At 36.0% G+C, this 22,016-nt stretch overlaps 1 protein-coding gene across 5 annotated transcripts in view; it reads right to left on the minus strand.

The window, feature by feature from the left end:
* The window catches only part of SBF2 (SET binding factor 2), a 249,473-nt gene that overhangs the window by 140,550 nt on the left and 86,907 nt on the right, over nucleotides 1-22,016 (minus strand). For all 5 annotated transcript variants that reach the window (XM_035328948.1, XM_035328950.1, XM_035328949.1 and 2 more), the window contains one exon: nucleotides 6,616-6,753. In XM_035328948.1, coding sequence (XP_035184839.1) covers nucleotides 6,616-6,753 — 138 coding nt within the window. The remainder of the gene's footprint in view (nucleotides 1-6,615; nucleotides 6,754-22,016) is intronic.

Here is a 22,016-nt window from a genome sequence, read left to right on the forward strand (position 1 = left end):
AAAACATTTGATGTAGCTTTGCAGTTTTGAGGGTGGAAGCTGGCAGGCATAATTTCAAACTTGAAGGAAATTAAAGGTTGGACATAGTGCTTTAGGGACACGGTCTACTGGGTAATATTGGTGGTAGGGGTATGGTTGGACCAGATGATTTCAAAGGTCTTTTCCAACCTTATTGATTCTATGATTCTATGAAATATGAACAGATAGTGAAATTATAGTTGTACTTTTAATAATTCAGTCAGTCAGAGAGAATGAACATGTGCCATTTCAAGAGCTTTCACTGTAGTTCTTCATGACAGTTATAAAAACAATTTGCCCTTTGCAAAATTTTGCACAGAAATTGTGTCAAGGTCAGCAAGCCCTTTGTTTTTCTACTAACAGCACAGTAAATGAGATTTGGAGACCATGCGTGATTCCTTATTTTAAGAAAAATTATTTGAAGCTTTAGTAATCTCATGCCAATTGCTCACTTGGGACAGATCCCTTTCTCTACACGTGGTTCAAGCTTTGCTGGCCTTGTTTGCAGCCAAATAGCTGGTTTATTAAAAATCAAAGGCCAAAAGCCATTCAGCAACAATCCATTTTATTTTTCATATTGTGAAAATGCATGTATCCAATAAATTCTAACACACATACAAAATTTAAAATAAACTTAGCAGAATGCCTCCAAAAGACCAATCTGCATTGATCAGTCTGCTCTACTGAACTAAAACCACAGCTGAGAAATGTACTTCATGGCTTGTCTATGCACACTATATCATACCACAGTAGCTACATTTATACTGGAACAATTATACTAGCAAAAAAAGCCATTATCTTGATTTAATCCTTTCAGAACAGGATAATAAACTGTACCAATTCACAGTAGCAACTCCATCAACTACAAAAACAAATTACCAAAGATAGAAGATTATGTGAAGATCAGACTGTAAACTTACCAAATACAGTAACCTCAAGCCCCTCTAACAATCAATTAATTCACTCCCTAAATACTGTTGACACTGAGGAGTACTCCTATATGAAAATAAGGAGTTCCCATTGCACCTTCCAGCATTACATAAAATTTACACCAGCAGCATCTATGATACATATACCATTTAACACATCTTGCTTTGAAACCCCAGAAGGTACTTACATGAATTTTCATCTAAACACATTTAAAGATTTTTGGAATAGAAGTAAAAGTATGCAGCTGTAAAAAAAAGTAAAAAGTATGCAGCTGTAGGCTTACACGTATTTCTTGAGTGGGCCATTAGCCCATGTACATGCCAAAAGATCTGGGAATTCCAAGGTAATGCACATTAAGATGCGACATAAATGCCAGAAGTCCATGGCCTAGCGTGTAGACTCCATGCAGGAGTAAAGACAATACAACTACCTTTACCCAAAATAAGCCTTGCACCCTGCAATAACGTGAAATCAGATTGGGAAGAAGGTGCACCAGCACAAACATAGGACATAAACAGGATAGGATAAATTACTGCCACAGTTACTAGAAAGATGAAAATATGAAAATATTCATTCTCACCTTAACTTTAAATTCTGGTCTAGAGAAGACCTTAAGCATAAAATTTGATATTCAAAATACAAGGCTATTTCTTATCATATAGAACATTAGCTGTAGTTCTCTCTTTACAGGAAGGGAAGAAGGCACTGCTTTGATCTCTGTATGTTTTCATAACATCCATTTCTCAACAGATTTAGAAAGATGTTGATTATTTTAAAATGGTCTCCCTCCCACCCCACCCCCTACAGAATGTCTTTTGAGGCACTGATAATAAGGTCACTTTCAGGATAAGCTTAACATTTGGGATATTCACAAAATTATTAAACTTCATCTTAACAACACACTAATATAATACCCAAAAGAAGATCAGGTTTCACATTTCAACAAGGATACAACCAAAATGAGTGTTCTCATCCTCTGCTCAAAACTAAACATCAGTGACTCATCAAGTAGCGTGTGCTTTAGCACAGTAGGATCACCAACTCTACAGTCCAAGCATAAAAATTAAAACTTTATGAAGCATGATGTCATTTTGTTGGCAGATTTTCCTTTGACTCAGGAAATATTTGTGAATGTTGTTAATCTGCCATTTTCTGGTTTGGGATTTTTACAATTTCTTTTTTCTATATTTGCAAAGGGGCAGAGAGAAGAAGAGAACGTGAATGAGATGAAATAGGAGACATGAATTACTGCTTACTTGCATTTGTCAGTGATCCATTTACTCTTCCTAATTTTGTGATCACAATGTTTTAACATACATACACTTAAGACAACACGTAAGACTGATAAAACCTTGTAGTAAGACTGTTAGCAACTAACACTTGAAGTTTCTTGCAGATCGCATTGAACAGAATTTCTGAAATGCAAGAAATGTGGTTGCACAGGCTCAGTTGCTAACATAAATCATTGTTTAATATGTTGTTGGTGGGGTTAGGGTGAGCATTTTTTTTCCAAAGCACAAAGCAATCTACAATTTGACCATTAAGTTCCCAATGATGCAAGTCAACGTGCTTTTTTTGTTGTTGTTTGGTTTGTTTGTTTGTTTGTTTTGTTGTTTTAAAGATTCCACCTATGGTGCTCTTCCCAAGTGCTGTTACCATAAATTCTGACTGTGTATTTTGTAGGAAGCACCACCAAAGCAGACAGAAGTAACTTGTGAGTCAAATATATTAATCAAGTCTTTGTGTGTTAAGTGGTAACATCCAGAAATTTCTGTTAGAAATAACTACACATACGTGTAATTTTTTTACACAGCAAATAAAGTTACACACAGAGTAACTGAGTTTTATAGGTGAATTTTGTAGATGTACCTTATGATTCTTCTGAATAACCCCTGGCTCTTAAAAACTTTCAGCTTCAGTCACCAGAAGAATAAAAAGGCACATATATATTACACTTTGGTTTAGAGGATGAGGCTTTCTTCAAATTAATGACAATTTACAGCAGGAGAGTGGACAGCAAGGATCAAAATACAGTAATGAAAAAAAATCTGAAAGCACTGTGTGGGAAGAAGCAATAGGGATGTTTTTGACTTATTGTCCTCCTCCTAATTCTTGTAGATACATGCAAGTCAGTATGGCATCCAGCTTTATTTGTCTGAGCATCTCTACAGCATGCTTAAGAGGATCTCTAAAAGCAGACATGAAGGCAGACTAGACCAACTGGAGACAAAAAAAAAAAAAAAAGCATGAAGCAAGGAGACACTGGCGCAGTATCTCAGATTTCTTTACATTTGTATTCGTAGGAACTTGAGGCAAGAGAGAAATCTTGCATATTAAACTGCTTTTAATTAATCTGAACAAGTTTTTAAACTGTCTTTACCACGGATGATTATTAGACTACCTTGTAGTCTAATGATCAGTCAGTCATGTTCCCAATTTTAGGATCAAACTTCCAAATGCTTGGTTTAAATTTCAGATCAGGAATTTATCTTTATATACACTTTACACTTGTTATTGGAACAATTAAATGAGACTAGTATATTATAACAATTCACTGGGGATTAAATGGGAAAGCTGCATCACCTACATTGATGGTAAGAAGTGAGTTCTATTCCCCTGTGTAATGGACTGTCATTTGTTTGCCTTCTTCATGAGTACAGATTTGGAGTATTAATCAGACTAGATGTAATGTTGATCTTTTTGATATACTGTCATGACTTGATGAGGGCTGATCCAACATGGACCAACATCTACACAAATACTAAATACTACACTGATTCAAAACGTCAGTATTGCAACAATGCAAAGTACGATTCACAGGTGTCTATCAACTACTTTATATTCTGCCCAGGGTTGGGAGGTTGAAAAGAGGCCATCAGCTTATTACTAGAACCTGTGCTTTTATCATCTCTGGAAAAGTTGTAATGACAGACAACTGCCAAGAGATTAACTGAATCCAGGGCTTTCCAGGATACCAAGGACAATACTTTTTCCTGTACGCTCCTGCATAAAGCTTTGATAATATAAAGTGCTATATTAACCTTGTATCCTAGACTATCATAGGTATACTTAGACACACCATGTGAGTACAGTCTCCTTACTTTTCAGGTGGCATATGTATACTAGCTATCCTGTAACAAACAGCTGAAACAGTAATGAAAGCAACTGGACTGAGAAAAGTAGGCTTCTCAGGCCAAGCTTGACAAATTGTGTCAAAAAGATTACTGTATTTTTATGCAGGAGGCTCAGAAAAGGTTCTCTACTTCTCTAGCATTCAAAAGAAGAGAAATGGACTTGCTTTCACTTTGCAGTTTAATTAACCACAGAAGCTTCCAAGGGTTGGGGTTCTGGTGTTTTCTGAAGATGATTCTGCCAAGTCAAAGAGCTTATCTACACTAGCTGAAATCTGACCGATCTTAAATACGTGCAAGATTTACCTGGTGCAGGCTAACTAGGAAGGAAAGAACCACTCCTTTTGGAAACTGAATCTTTGTCATAGTGTGTTATATTATTAGGCTAAAAATTGAATGGAATTTAACTGTGAAAAGCACTGTCCAGATTTCATTGTAAATCACGGACGTTGTTTCCTGGATTATTTAATAAGGTGTGCATGTGAACAGTTAAATCAACATCACTTTCATAGCCCAATGCTTCATAAGCTTATGTTTCATTACAGATTGTACATGTGCTGAATTCTTGTCTAATGACCATGTAACAGGGCACGTTCAATTATTCTCTTTGGGTTTTAGAAAGAAACAGGAAGTTTGGCTATAAACAAAACAGTCATAGAATAAATTTCACCACAGCAAGTTCATCTGAAAAATATGCATTCTTTACAACACAGCCAGGAATGGCATTATGAGAACCAACATCCTGCTGCTCTCAAATTTATTTTTTTTTATTTTTTTTATTTTTTATTACTACTTAGGCAATATAAGAAAATAACCTTTTAGTTAATACTGGATGTTTTGTGATGAGCATTACTTGGAAGATGTGGATCATGAATCAAAAGCAGCTGCTAGAAACCACAGGATAAATAACAAGTTTGCTAAATTTAGTATATGTTATGAAATACATAGAGTGCAAGAAGAGTCAACTATTGTAAATTTTTATCAGCTGGGAAAGAATTACTGTAGAATGTTTCACTCTTATTAAGTAAAGGAAAGATGACAGATATCAATAGGAAGATGTCAGCTGATCTACACTAAAATATATCTACTATTCAGTTACATTTCTGCTTTTTAGCTCCTTCCAATAATGTACAAAAATAGCCACTTAAACTGTAGCGTTAACGAAATAGGAACAATTATTATTTTCTGGCTTCCAATTGTGCCTAGAAAAGGCTCAATATTATTGCTACTTGACATCTATTAATTATTCTACAAGGCAGAGTAGGATTTAAACACCAGTATTGAACAGAATATATTTGAATCACTAAAAGCATGTTCTTAAAATAATTAATGGTGTTACAGTTCTTCACTAAAATAGACAAAAATTTTACTTAGCCCCTTAGGTAATTATAACTATTTTTTTTTAATATTCTTAATGCCAAGGCTTTACTTATTTTTGATTTTTCATGTTGGAAAGAAAATATTTCAAAACATAACAGTCTGCAATTACAGACTGGATTAGGTTTTCCCTAGGTTCTAGCTACTAAAGATTCCAAGTATTAAGTCATAGCATAGATTCTGTGAAGTACTTTACATCAAATGAGAAACAAAATGTCTATTTTTGAAAGACTAAGGTTGCCCAAAATTAATTAAATGCATGTTTAAAACAAACGCTGCCAAGTAGCAGACACCCAAAATCTGACCTACCTAAAAGCTGAAGAATTATTCTATCAGTTTTACAGTCTTGCTATTTACACCCACACCAGTCTTGCCAATAAATGCACTTCCAGAAATACGTATGTAAGATTACAGCATACGTGTACACATTTATCCTGTGCTAGTCTGATAGAGATGTCCAGCAGAGGGAGCAGAAGTTAATAAACCTTTATCTTAAGGCACGTAAGAATCATTCCTGCTATGCTAAACACGGAAGTAGATGAAAGGAACATTTTGTTGACTGTCCCATTAACAAAATCAAAACAAATGGTGGCAAAAAATAAAAAGCATATGGTGGAGAAAAGAAAAGCCTTTTGTTGAAAGCATGGGGCAATGGGTACAAGTTACACCAGTGAAGATTCTAATTGGACATAAGAGGAGGATTTTTTAATTATTTTTTTTTATTTTTTTTACTGTGAGAGCAATCAATCATTGGAATATTGGAAAAACCTCCTCAAGGACGTGGTGGATTCTCTTGAAGAGAATCACTTGAGACCTTTAAAGTTTGGCTAGACAAGGTGTTAGACTATCTTGTCTAGGCCCTGCTTTCAGCATTTAAGATGGACCAGATGACTTCTGAGGTCCCTTCCAACCTGGGATTTTCTAAGATTCTCATTCTCAATTTTATTAACGTGTTTTGTTTGTTTGTTTAAGCGGATAAAATAAAACAACAACAAAACCACAAACAAGCACATCAAGTTTACCTTGGAAGAAAAATATACACAATTATATATGAAGGAACAATACAATAGCAAGAAGAGAAAGATATTTCTAAAATTATTAATCTTGTATTTCTAGACACCTTTTTCTGCATTTTTATAACTTATTGTAAAGATTTTACCTGCAGATTAATCTCTGCTTCATAGAAAGTTAAGCAGGAACAGTAGTGTCTCTCTGAGTCTATATCAGTCAAAACCACCACAAAGAACGTTGGCTGTTTTCTTTCTTTTGAAAGCTGCCATCCTCCAGGTTGGCAAAACTAAAGAAACAAAAAGAGAGAGAAAGAGAGAGTTAAGCAATAATATCTGTTGTACTAAGAAATATGAGAAGTAGTTTTAAACAAGATAACAAAATACTGTCTGAAACAAGAAGTTTAGAAAATTTCATTGAAAGCAAATATATACAGGATTGCAAAATCTGGAGAAAATGGGAAAAACCTAACACTTAGAATTAGTCAGGGAGAGGTAATAAACTGTACACACTAAAGATAGTTCCCTTTGAATTCAGTATTCAGTATAATCTTTGCAAGGGTTTAGCAGGCAACAACAGGAATAAACTGACAGATAATGCAGGTTTCATTTGGATAACAGGTTTGAATTAGAAGCTAAAAATCATTGTGTCTTGGAATGTCTCCACTCACATTTTTAATTTCTCCATCTATTTCAGGACTCCTAAAGCTAGAAGTTGCAGCCTACAGATTCATTAGAAACCCAGAAGCTCAACTCAAATTATCTTTGGAAATACAAAACTACTGATATACAGTACGAGTTGTACACATTTTTGCACATGTATATACAATAAGAGATGGTCAAGACAATCATAAAATACAAACTTAGAATGCTGCTTTTAGATATGATTGATTTTTGCATGCAGTGTCATAACCACAGTGTAGTCCTTTCCTGTGCAAGTACTAGCTGTATCCAAACCTTTTCTCTTCCTCCCTGCAACATACCTTCCTGTTTTTAAAACACAATTGTAGAAGTTCAGGACATAAGATCTGCCCTTCTGCTTCCCACACTCTTTTCTTACAAAAATCAAAGGATTAAGTAGATTTCTTCATCTGTAGTCATTATAAGGAGTTATAAAATCTTAGAATGTCTACACTGGATGAGAAAAGAAGTCCAGTATCCTGTTTCCATTAGGAGCTAATAGCAGAAGCTTAAAAAGAGTACAAGATTGGGTAACTGCCCAGTTACTTCTGTCTCCTTACCATTAAAGTTTCCACTAGCCTTCAGCTGACAAGCCTTCTGAGCCACAGCTGATGTATTTGTCCTTAACATTCACTCTTAGCTGTTAAAAACAGCTTTCCTCATTAGTTTATCTAGTCAAAATTAGATATTCCATTTACACCTACTTAAAATCATTCAATACTTACTCCCACAAATGCTTATTTATGGAGCAATATTTTTCAACTATTTATTAATTATCTCTATAAACTTAATTGTGAACATTTTGAATTTTGTATGACGCCTTATCATAACAGGGATAAATTTTGCCATCCCTGTGAAAAATATGTTCAAAGTTTATGACTTTGTATGTCTCAGGGACAAAAAAATTATTGCCTAGAAGATGCTGTAATTCTTCAAGTATATCCTATTTTCTTAGAAGATGTTACTCTTGTAGCAATAAGCAGATGAAATATGTGCAATACCTATCACACATCAAATAAGCTTAAGTCTCTTCCGTATTTATTCCTCCAAGCTGACAAGAGCTGTTGCTGTGTAAGTCACCACTGGCAGGAATTCTGACCTCAGAACAGTGGTACACAAGAAGCACGAGTAAAAAGAAATGCAGCTCAAAAGCAAAGGGAGAAGTATTTTGTTTTGTTTTTATTTCTTTCAATGCCTGAAATACATCATCAGTTGATAACTTGTTCCAGAAATGGAAGAGTGGGAGGCTCAAGTTCCATAAAATGGAAGAGTAAAAGGTTGAAATTGAGAGGTCAGTTTACTGAAGATTCTTGAAATGGCCTTTATGGAATTTTGTATTCATTGCTGAAGACTTGAAGTCCCGTACACAGAAAAATCACAATACGTTTCTATTAACAGAATCATAAACTTAAAATTTAAAAGGCATGAAGGCTACAGCCCATGTCTGGATTGGGAATTATAAAAATAAACAAATACATGAAATTTCTAGAATTTCTAGAATTTCTATAATTTCTAGAATTATTAAAAAATAAAGATAGCAAAGGAACCAAAGAGGTTGAGATCTCATGTTTCTATAAATTTCTTCTTTCCCCTGGACATCCGCTAAAAGCCAAAAGATCGTGAAGAGTAAGTTGTACGCAAGCATTTACTACACATTCATCTTTAGAACCCCTACAATAAAACTTGGGCAGTCTTAGGTGAAAAGCAGTTAAAACTCTGCCTCTGATATGCAGTTGGTTTTATGATCCTGGGAAAATCTTCAAAACCAAATGTTTCTCATGTTATATTCTTCATATCCTAGATACTCAGCTTAACACTTTTGAGTCTGTATACTTAGAAGTGCTAAGCATTCCTCCCTGCAACTGAGAATGACTGCTGTGAACATCAAAAAGTACTCTGTAAAAAGACATCCTAGTCATTCCAAGCTAAGCATCCTGTATTAGTCCCCGAGAGTGATAATACTGACCTAATCTCGCTTTGTTTTTCATCCCACATCAGTTAAAAATAAGAAAATACCACCATTAATCTTGCAGGGCTGCTATAAAGATCACATAATATGGTAGATATATACAGACATTATGATGAAAGGATCATCAAAAAGTTTGAAAATTAAATCATTAGAGATCTGTATGTATTAAAAGGTGAGGAGGTATTTGGTAAATGAAGCCTGGAATCTATACCTCAGAAAAGATAGAAAAACACAACACCACCGAATAGCTGTTTGTTCAATGACTACAAGCCAAAATGCAACAAATACAGTAACATTCTGGTAATAAATAAATAAATACAACCTTTCCATGGTATACAGTAAAACTGAATAATACACATGAAGTAGCTCACACAGCCTTGGCTCTGGCACTTCTCAAGCTCTAAACACTTGAGTTTACAACTGTAGCATTCCTCCAGACCTGCCAAGCCTACCAGCTCTGACAGGAGCTCCTTGCTTGCCTCCACAGGCTCCACTGGTGCCCACTGCCCATTAGCTTTCAGGATAATTCCCCACCACACACCTTTAAATGGGAATCTGTCAGATTGCTGAATGTCTGGAATCCCGAGACCAGTGTCCGCTATAGGCACACCGAGTAACGTCATCCTAAGGGCATGTAAAACCTGGGATTTGTGAATAAACCACAAGGTGTTGAGCACACCAATGACCAATATGTGAGCTTGGGATGTGCAGCTTATGCATAGCTAATTTTTGCACAATACCCGCAGAATCTACTCATTTAACACTTTTAAGTATCAGTAGGTCTATTTTTAATGTTTTTAAAAATGAAGTGTACTTAAATGATATTTCTCTTTGCTGTAATGAAACATTATTGGCAGGTCTACCATATAAAATTTATACCAGCATCTGCCCTGTAAACTTGGAAATGCAAAGTGAAAACCTTTCTAACTATGCCAAGTGACTGCTGAGCTGGGCAGTGAGCTCTCAATAGCCCTCTCTCAACTTCTGCGCATGTCTAAGCCCTACTCATGTCAATGAAAATCCTTCCCAATCTTAAAATGACCTCGTGTATTATGTTTTCTAGATTTCACTCATTACTAGTGAACAACAATTAGTGACTTAAGGAAAACAGCTGAAGCAGAGTACACCCACTGGCTATACAGAGAATCCGTTTTTAAATAAACTGGAAGGAATTTATAAATATAGAGATTGAGAATAAAGACAACATGCTCCTCCAAGAAATTAAACAATGAATGAGTCTCTGTTTCCTTAAAATAAGGTAATAAATATTAGTGTAATATTTGAAATGCAAACAACACTGAGAAGAACTTTCCGAATTAGTATAAATACAAGCTACTATCCAGTAGGCTTGCCATCAGAGTCTGGCTACTAAGAACAGGAAAATGTTTCCTTACCAACCAGATGCTATACCAAAACAGACAAAAGTACCACTGTGAACATAATTCAAAGGTCATGTGCTTCTTCAGTAAACAAGAAAAGAAAGAGGAGTTTAAAAATGAATGTACTCCCATACTGTTTCACTTATTTGCCAGAATTCTTGGAACCAGAACACAGCTTCTATCAAAGACACTGAAAATTAGAAAGAATCCGATTGTCCAACTCACTATTTATAGAATTCAGCCTCTAAGATTGGTGAGTGCTTCAAATCCGCTCCAGATTACAAGTGATTGCCTTCTAAAATCTGGCACAAATATCCAGAATTTGGGCTGAAGAATATGGAGCAGAGTTTATCCAGTCAACGTGTTGAAATGACATTTCAAACATTGCCTGAAACTGCAGGTGTTCACTGAAGCAAAACACTTTCTCTTAGTAACTCCCACAAAATGCTTTCAGATCAAACAAGAATAAGAAATTAGATGGGTTTAAAAATCATACATAACATTTTGAAATACTGTAGCTGGGTTTGCCACCTTTAAGAAGTATCTATGTCATCACCGCAAGGGTTCCCTCTAAGGGCTAGATGTGATTAGAACTCAGTTAAAAGTGACGTTTATTTCTTATAATTTCTATAAACCAAAAACATCGTCTTTCCTTGGTTGATAAGCTTGTTCTTCTTTCCTACCTGGAGCCATAGTTGTACTACTCCTTGCCTTGTCCTTCTCTGTGAAAATAAATCATTGCATTTATCAGCACATACCTTTGATATACTGTATACAGCTTTCTAAAGTCCATTGAAAAACTGAAGGCAATAGTCACAACCTCTATTCTAGCATTGGAGGAATTAGGATGTAGGAAGGAGTCTTACTGGATGCTATGGAAGTGAAGACTTGATGCTATCACTATCCTGAACAGCATGTATCTGGTGTACAAGTGTCATTACAGAAAGATTTTAGTAATTTGTATCTTTATTACAGCTGAAGTGCATTATTTAACCTCTGTACCTACTGAGCAGAAAGTACTTATTTGCTGAACTGCATGTTAGAACTGTGTCATTTGCCCCTGGGCTTGTACCCTGAGGATAAGCAGAGTCCCAAACAAAAACCCAGACCAATGTTCTAGTTGGGTCTGTTTAGCTACAGCCTAGAATACTGCTCGGTCTGCACTCCACATTGTTTTGTGTATCAACAATCTGTTAAGCTTTCCATCAGAAATCCACTACTTCTGATGGCACTACCAGAACAGAATGGGGAAAAACGTTGTTCAGAAAGGTTACCACATGATACATTCTTTGCAAGTCATCTTTTGAAAGCATTTTTTCATGAGCTTAAAGAGAACAGTTGACCATGTCCATGAAATACCATTACAGACAACTGCAGATATATAATTAAACATCTTTAAAATATATTCTCACACTGTATTTTCTCAAAACATCTTTGTGCACTTGTTTCTTGCTAAATAATATCAAAAGCTATCTGAATGCACATAAAGTAACAAACAATTGAGATCTACTGACAAGACTCGAAATAAGCGATTCCATTGGGGTTTAAAACATCTGACAGATATTCACCTTCCTTCTCACTTTAACCCCTTCACCAAATGTTTGATTCTCCCTTGGATCACTCTGGGCATAATGCTTCATTCTATTGACTCTGCTTCTGTAGGCTTTCTTTTACTTCTCATATAACCGTATTTTGTTTTTAACACAAGCCATCATCAACTTTTCTACAAAACTCCCTGAAAATAAGGGACTGTGTTCTGGACATTATGTGAAGGAATTTTGTTCCATCTGGACTTGCATGACCTAGCACCAGCTGCTGAATATTTCACCATTTCACCATTCACTTATGTACGGAATTTTGGCACAGGGAAATTTTCTTTTTCAGATGCATACCTCTACTTAAAACAAAACAAAACAATTACAATGCTCACTGGCATAATAAAAAAGCAATGTTATGAAGCTGTAAATCTGAGGAAATGCTTGAAACTCTGGGGATATCTCTGAACGTAAACAGAACACAAAATATACATAAAATTTTGTAACATCTTCCTGCCTTTCAATATCTTGTATCTAACAAATTGCTTATCTATCTTTAGCCTAGTCTAAAATGAAACTGACACACTTAAAGTTACTCAGAACTATTTCCAGGTAAAAGCCTGGAACTACCAGTGCTCAGAAGTAGTTTCTAAAATGCATTGGGACACTTCACATGACAATAAAATTGGTTTGTTGGTGTTTTTCTTTCCCATTTTACTGAATGCTATCTGTATACTTGAGGAGCTTGCTAGTCACCTGAAGAATAGGAGCCTAGAAAAACAGCTTCAATTTAGAAATGTACATGAGTATTTTATACTATTTATCAGTCAAGCATGAAACATTAGCCTTGCCTACCGCACTTTCTTCTCTCCCTCTATCCTCTGCCTTCCCTCCTCCTTCCTTTGTCTTTTGACAGCAGCAGCACTGTGATGCAACAGCAACCATAAACTTTTTAAAGTCTTTAATGACTTCCCAAATGATTTTCTAGATAATGCTATATAGTATCTTTCAAAAGATACACAGCATGTATAATTATTGCATTGATCAAATGTTTTTTTAAAAAGAAAAAAAAGTACAGCAGGATAATTACCATGCATCATTCAACAATTACAACTGGCATATAGTAAAGTATTTATGAGAGCATAAATTTTGAGTTGACATTCTAATGCTGAACTATTCCTCTAGAGCAACTGGTCAATATTATATAAAATATTACCGTAATACACCAAGTCCTCGTTATCTTATTTTTATAGTTCACACCTGCACAATCAGATATTAAACCACACCATTAATACCACATCCAACCTTGCTACCATGAACACATTTAAAGATGCATTCTTTTGTACTCTAACAGTTATAAAAACAAACAAACAAACAAAAAAGAAATATCAGCAAACCTGGGTTATGATCTTTGCATTCATGATCTTGGAATTCCTTAGAATAAACCTGCCAGCAAAGGGTTCCAAGGCTCAACTCTCCAAGAGAAGATGCCTACATGAGTGCGTGCATGTAGAACCAGGTGGTAACGCCCTGTATACTACAAACAACATAGATCCGAGTTGACAGAGGCCTAGCAGTGAGAAGGCCTGTGCCAGTTGCCCCAAAATGCTTAGAGATTTGAAGGAGATGCCAACAGCCTCCAGATGACAAAATGCAGAACAGGAAGTCTTGAAATATGCAAACAAATCAAGAAGTCAAAATTTGGTCTTAATACGGACAGTAGAAATTAGACTAAAACATATGCTTGTAAAACAAACCATTTCACGTTTGGGGGTACATCATACTCAACCTCTGCAGGATTCAGCTTACTTCTTATTCTTGTCTTGTTTGATTCCTCCCATCCACAGACTGAAATTCAGTTTCCTTAAACAGGAGCCAAGTCTTCTGGTCTATCCTCTAGAAATAATGCCAGCAAAATTGCAGTGCCGTCCATCCCAGTAATTTGTTCTAATTTTTCTCAACATTAGAACGGTTCTTCTGATTGTTCTGGTCATCAGAGAGCAAATTCATCTGCCTTCCCCTTTCCTATTCTTTTATTTTCACATACACATACTGCTAAACACGGTGTGCCTCCAAGATCTGGCATGAGGATGACGACGCTCACCCCAAGCAGCCTTCTGCTAGCTTAGACCAGAGCGAACACGTCCCTCCAATGCCAACACTAGACAGCCAGTATGCCCACTGAACTCTTGCAGTTACTACAAAGAAATCCAGCACAAGGAGTGTGGGACAGCTAGTGTGAGGAGGGCATTTTGGAAAGCCCAACTGAGTTTACATGGTCTGGCAGACAACTAGCCCAGCATAAGCCCCCCTAGCCACGTGAGAAGTTGAAGGCCTGAAATGAGAGTGCATCCAGGAGAGCAGCCCTCAGCTCAGCACTTTGCCAAGCACATGCTCACATTGATCTCTGCCACCAGCCACTGCCTGACACCTCTCACTCTGGTTTCACCTGCACACTGAGGGGACAGAGATAAAGGTTCATCACACCAAAAACTTTGTGCAGCCAAGGAAACTTAAATTCAAAAGAACTGAAGGAACTTACAGAAAAGGAGATATATTTTTCTCCGTTCTTTTGGTCTGTTCATTTTGGAGTTTACCAATACTTCTTACATGCCTAGTGTTACTGTTTCCCACGTAGGGTCACAATCAATTTCCCTTTTTGCATGTGTGAGTTTCCACAAAGAAACAGAAGGGAAAGTACATAAACAGCAAAATGGGGCTAAAAATCTCACAAAGAAACAACTTCTCATGCGAGTGAAAGCCTCAACTAGGACCTGAAATAAATCCAAAAAAAAGTCTACTGGATTGCAAGATGAATGTATCCCATTAAAACAATGAATTCTGTGCATTGGCTGCTCCTACCGAATTTTACATTTCCATAGTGTTAATGAAGAAAGATCAAATGCACTTCCTGTCAGCACGCTCCCCAAGATTAAATTAAAATACATCACCATCTGCAGCATCATGAAAAGAAAGCTGAAAAGTCTGGTGCTTTCCATGGAGTTCCAGCTTCCTGTGTGGAAAAAGGGAATCAGCACAGGACCACACTTGTCCTCCGTTCCCCCGAAGCCAAGTACTGTGTTACTACCAGTGAGTGCTGCTGCCGGACTACGTTACAGGCATGACTTATGCATGTGGCACGAAAAATACCTGTACGAGAGCTGGTCTGGCAAAAGCTCTAGTGTAAACAACAAGACTTGGTGCCAGTGCAAATGCCATCATGTGCACTAATTAATGGCTTGCCAGCAGAACAGCAATTCGGACAAATAAGCTGCATTTTCTCCAGGTAGGTTTGCACAATTTAACAGTTTCTAAACAAGATAATAACAGATTCCAAAATCTGCCAAACTGATACTTCAGAGAGGATTGGAAGTGAGAAAGTTTGTACTTCTCAGTTCCTATCTAATCCTGGTGCCCACTTTTTCTCCAGTTACGCATTTCTCCTTTGTAATCCATCTTTGAAAGACATCTTGGGTTTGAGTTCTGTGCAATCTCTAGAAAACCACAACTTGTATGTTCTCCTTTCTCCATCATAATCAGAGTAAAATAGAACATCAGGAGTTCTATTTAAAATTGTATGTCTGTAAAATGGGAGCATCTTATTTCATAAGATGTTACTGGAATTAAAAAAAGAGAGAGAATGTGAGAAACTGATAAAATTCAACATTTTCAAACAGACTAGTTCAAGAAACTTGCATGTAAAATGAAAGCGCTGAGGAGCTCTTTACCACTGATATTAGTTAATATTCCACAAGTTTTCCAGAAGGGGGAAATACCAGGGACCTAGAGCCCATATACGTTACTTCTGTGCTTTAAAAGGGTCACAAGAATGTCCACAGGAATTTATGGACTAGTTCAGCATAACAGCCAGCTCACATAAATCAACAAAAAGGTAGTTTGAATCTGTATCAGAGACAAAAATCAAAGTCAGAAACAGAATGATAACTGGTATGTTTATGTAGGGGGGGAAAAAAGCCATTAAAACATTTTTAAGCCATTAAGCCTTTTTTGGGGGGGGTGGGGGTGGGTAATAGAATTACAAGCCGGCTAATAAATGCAACCACAACAGCACGACATACAGGATTCTTTAGTTAATTAATTAATTAATTATAGTTGATTTGGTGCTATGTGGTGATCAAACTTTTTAGAAGAAATTACTACAACTACATTCTATGGATTAAAAAACTACCTTCCTGACCATTTGGAAAAGAGAACCGTTAGCAGACACACACCTCAATGAAGCTACCTCTGCTGGGGTTTTCCAGAGATTAGTGCTTGGTCTACCACTGCTCGGTATATTTATAACTAAATCAACAGTCATCTAGAAAGTTTACTGGTAAAGACCACCAGTAATTCAAAAATTAATAGTATGACATTACGAGAATAAAATATTATTAATCTGATGGGAAACACATGAAGAAAAAACAACAACAAAAGGCATTTTAAAACCAGGCATTTTAATCAAATGAAACTGCAGTTAATGCCCCCCCCCCCCCATTTAAGCTATAATTCAGAGGACTGAGGACAGTCGTAGAAGGCACCACCTCAAGACAGCATTATCTAATTCCTAAACCTCCTCCCAGCTAAAAAATCCTCATTCTTTCCCATGTGTCATTACTCGGAAGTCCCAGAATTGCTACAAAAATCACTTGAGAATGTGGTGTAGAGAACGCAGAAGAAAGTTTTCTAACTAAGACAAAAATATAAAACTAGGGCTGGAAAACAAATATAATATTGTGAAATTAACAATAAGAGATTCCAAAATCTGTCAAATCTCTGCTGAAATTGAAATCTTTTTTTTTTTTTTTTCTTAAGAGAGTTGAAAAACACTTTATAGTGAGATATGTTAGGTAAGATATTTATAAGATAAACAGATAAGGTGTTTATAGTAGGTGGACTACAGATAAAAGCATTCCCAGATCTAGTGTATTACAAGATCCAGAAGTCATCATCATAAAAATTCAAACCTCAAAATAAGATGTCACTCTCTACTCTAAGAAGGGGATGAAAACTGGAACAGGTTATTGGGGTAAGCAGTGGGCTCACCACAGTTGGAGTCCAAGTCCTTAACACATAAATATATATGTGTGTGTGTAATTCTGAAAGATGCTTCTGAAATTAGCTTTTGCAAGACATTATTCAACACCTGTGTGTCAGAGCAAGTCAGCCCATACTGTGGTGGAGGTTCCTCTAACCTACAAATCTGTATAGGAAACCTCTTTCCATTTTAGGGCTCAAAAGAGCTCGTAATACTGGAAGCTCTACACTATGATATTATAATCATATCTCATACTTCAGAGCTTCAGCCATTCATGCATAGAGATTTAGACGGAATTTCCACCAAAGTACCTAATCAGACATCCAAGTTTTTGCAAGAGAGCCAACAGCAGAGATCCAGCCCGTCATGGGGCTGGCAGGTGCTGCAGAGAATTCTGGCTGACCTGTCTTGCTTACAAGACTAAGTGTCATGTGCCAAGCCAAGGGCTGAGAATAAATTTTCTACCAATTCAAACTGACAGGGATACAGGGATTTCTTTTGTTTGTTTGTTTCCTTTGCAGCATATAGCATGTTGGTATCATCAGGGCAATGAATTCACTTAAGCTCAGGAGATGCTCTAGTCTTATCTTCACCTCAAAATGCCATCAGTTTGTACAGAACAGAACCTCTCTGATGTAACTGGAATTGCTGGGCATCATATCACGTATCAGTGGTGCTAATTAATAGACTCTGGTCAGATTAAATCAACTGATGCATTACATATGGCTTCTCTGTGAAGCCAGAAAGTTGGAAGAGTAAGATTTAAAAAGAAACTAATTTGTTTAAAAAAGAAAGTTTTTTGTTGTTGTTGTTTATAAGCAACATACAATTTAAAATGCTATAACATTTCAAGTAAAATTTGGTTCTAGTACTGAATAGGACCAAATACAGAAGCGTAAGTTATATTCATGTGGATTGATAGGCATTAGGTAATTATATCATGGCTTGATAATTTAATAGAAAATAATTGGCAGACTCAATAATTGTAAAATACTTCACTGCTTGAAATGCCAGTGATTGCTAATCAATTAAAACAATGCAAAGTTAAGACAACTGAAATATGTAAGCTGCTTATTTTACTGCTTGGAAAAGGGCACACATTTCCCTCTATGTCCCAAGACAGCTAACAAGTGCAGAAAAATACCCTCTATAAATAAACTTGCACATCTCAATTGCACGCAGGCAACCTCTGCGGTGACTGCACACCCAGAAAAGGCCTCCTCTTATTTTTTTAATGGCAAGGTAACTCTAATTGCTTGTATCCAAATGCAACTAGGCTGCCTTTGTAATTTCTTTCAAACTGGCCATTGTTGAACAGCATCAATTATAGATCACCTCATAAAATACAGGGAGTTGAAATAGAAACCACATCTTTTTCATGTAAACGGCACACAAGAGATGGGCAGTATATGTAATTATTACAATAAACTTTATAGCAAAATATTATCAAAGAATTGCTACATAATAGAAGCATCTATTGAATTGTAAAAATTGGTACATGGAAAATAAAATGTTAACAACAACATTCTTGTTGAAAATTTTAAACAAATAACATGTTTCTGCTTCAAAACTAATCAGATGTTCATGGTACTCCTATATATAAAAATAGAAACACTAGTCAACCGTGGGGGGTTCCCTTCTATTGTCCCATAAGTATACAGAGGAAATAGAAATATTTCAAGGCATCTGTAATGTCTTACATACTTTGAATAAAAGAAAGAGCCAAATCACTTAACAGTACTGAATTTTATTCCAAATTATACCCAAGAGGAAGCCATCTGCAGGAAAAATAAAAAGTAAAATAATAATAATAATAAAAAAAAAAAAAACAAAAAAACACAAAAACAGACTTTTGACTTGGACATCACTTGTGCAATACAGCTATCCAAAAGGACAGCATGTTCTTTTGAAAGAATGACTACTTATTCTTTCATGATACAAGCACCGTGAAAATCACCTGAAAACTTGGGGGCTTTTTTAACCACTATTAATAGGTTGTACAGTGTGCTGGTGAAATATTGAAGTAGGTTTTTTGTTGTTGTTGTTTTATCCCTCACTTAATGTATTACACAGCCAAGCAAACCACAGCTGCTAGAGTCAAGCTTGAAAGAAGACTGAAATACAAGGTCCAAATTGTGTGAGTAGCTCAGCACTGACACCTACAAGCCCATGAAAGTGTGAAACTGCTGTTTTAGACAACAGATGACAGGTAACATTTCCACAGGGAAGTAAGAACACAGCTTCACCATATGCTCACACTAAAACTAAAATTCAATGCATCATGAAGTTTATAAAATGCTACTGCAAGACAAAATCTGTATCGGTAAGATGATGACTATGTCATGTGCTGGAGATGTCAATATCTCAGACGTGACGGTCCTGTCTGAGCAGCAAGGACTGCAAAGCTGCCTACACATGTTTCAGCATATTCATCATTTTGTCTCAGGAGTAATGATACAAGATGAGCAGAAATAGTCTGCTGCATACAATGTCTCCTGATGCATCAGTGTTTCCTAGATTCTTAAGTCTTCAAAATACAAAACAGATCATACTAAAAAAATATGAAAAATATTTGCTGTAAACTCCAAACAAATTACGTGAAAATTTGAAAATAACTATGCAGTACTGGACAAACATTAGAAGAATAGTATATGAGCTTTGACAATGTGTGTATGGGTTACATTAAAAAAATGAACTGAAAAAACAAGCAAAAAAACCCTTTCAACAGTTGCATACCAGGAAACATGTGTTGACCCACGACATTTGAAAAGCTAACAATTCTGTTCTAAACTCAATCTACAACAGCACAAAAGAAAAGCAATTTTTCAGAGTATTTGTGGATTGGAGAACCCTTTAAAAACAGAGCAGAACATCATGGAATTTGAAAAAAAAAAAAAAAAATCTTAAGAAAAAGCATAACATACATGAGATATTACCTAAATGATTTTGGCCAACACAAGTAAGTTCACAATAGAGTGCCTTAATGATTTTTCAATTACACACAGATTTTATTTGTCCCTAAATAGAGAACAGAGACCAATGGATGGAGACTCTCTTTTTCAATAAACACTGTTCTGCACCCCACACCCCATAGGTATATTTTAAAAATAATGAACATTTTCTTAAATACTTTAACATTACCAACTTGAAAACACTGATTGTATACAAGCAAAGTGTTACATGCAGGCCTACAAATTCCTGTAAGTAGTCAGAAAATTACTGTACTCTATTTCATAAACTACATTTTACCCAGTACAACAACAACAAAAAACCCTCTCTATATAAAGAGAGAACTATGCTCTAATTTCTTTTTAATTTAGCTCAAACCTTCAGTATATGCCTATATAAGCCTAAAATATAGTATATGCCTATATAAGCCTAAAAGTTAAATGTCCAAACTAATTTCATCTTTTGCAAAGTTTTGCCTAAGGCTAGGAAATAAATGTATGAAAAAAGAAACAGCTCCTCTTATTATTATTGTAAAAACAACTCCTGCTGGTAGTGCTGGTCTGAAGGACTGAAGCTCTTATTTTCAGAGATTGTCCAGCCTGAAATGACAAAGACCTATAATGTACACATACTGACAATGCCAACTAGCTGGTACTAGCTATAGTTTTACGTTGACTTATGATTTTTTATATAATTAACCTGGATCCCATCAACTTAAATCCAAGAGTTATCCTACTTCCACACATGAAAAACTTCACAAGTTCAACAAAGTCATGAATCTAGAGAATAATTTCTAAAAAGCAAACTATATAAGTTCATCAAATTAATTAATCGTTACTATCCAGTGATTTTTATAGATGGGTTCAACTTTCTGTCCACCCGCAAATACGGAAAAAGATCCATTAGAACAAATACAGATAGGTTGACATGAAAGCCTAGTGAAAACACTTGTAACCTGCTCCATGCAATATTGCCGTCTACTAAACCATCAGAAGTCTAAACTCTCTTCTCATAACAACACTTCTCATAGCTATGAACTAAAAAATGTGTTTGTATTACTATGGAGCAACTCACGAATATTAAAAACATTCCTCCAATTGTCTGCATAAAAAAAAAAAAAAGTAAAGAAAATAAACAAGTGACTTAAGCAGATGAGCTGCAGATATGTGAATGGAGAACATACCACAACACCCAGGTCAAAATTAAGCAGAGAGAATGAAAATAATAGTTCTGCCAGGATCTAAACAGTGTTATCTGAAACTATAGGTTATGAGAAAGCTCATTGACTTGTGTTCTCCATTTGCAAACCACAAGCAAAACACTACCTCCAAGTCACAGAAATTGCCATCAAATGTCCAGATGTAACGACCAAGCCTCCAAACTACATACTGCCAGTAAGAGAACCGACATCTCTGTGCCCTCAGCTGTTTCGGACACTTTATAGTTCAAAAACAGAACTATAACAACACAGTAGGGGGAGAGGGAAAATATCAACAAAAAAAGACATCATTTATTTCATTATTGTTAAGCCAAAAGAAATTAACAATATACAATGATTTATCAGCATTTCAGAGTAAGAACTGGATGTATAAACATGTTTACAGACTGAGTGGCAGACCAAAATTTGAATCATCATCCACAGAGTCTGTTTCAGTTGGCCTTCCCACCAGAATTCAGGAAAATGTAATTTTCTGTCATAACTGACCACCTACTCTTCGGTCACCCAGTGACATGCAGCTTTTTGACCCATTCTTCACTTAACTCCGGTTCCAAAATCTTGCTTTATCTTGCATTTCCCTTATGACCTCTAATAAATATCTTTCACTTACATTCCATTGGTAAGTACATGGTTTGAGATGCCACATCCTTTGATCCCTGTGCTGCAACTATATCAGATCCTTTGCAGGACCCTTTCTTGGGTTCTCTCTTAAACACTGATGACAAGGCTTCCAATATTTTAGACTAAAAATTTGCCATCCCCTTACATGGCCTCATAGATTCC

Source organism: Oxyura jamaicensis, chromosome 5 (assembly GCF_011077185.1).
Source record: "Oxyura jamaicensis isolate SHBP4307 breed ruddy duck chromosome 5, BPBGC_Ojam_1.0, whole genome shotgun sequence".
Lineage (NCBI taxonomy): Eukaryota > Metazoa > Chordata > Aves > Anseriformes > Anatidae > Oxyura > Oxyura jamaicensis.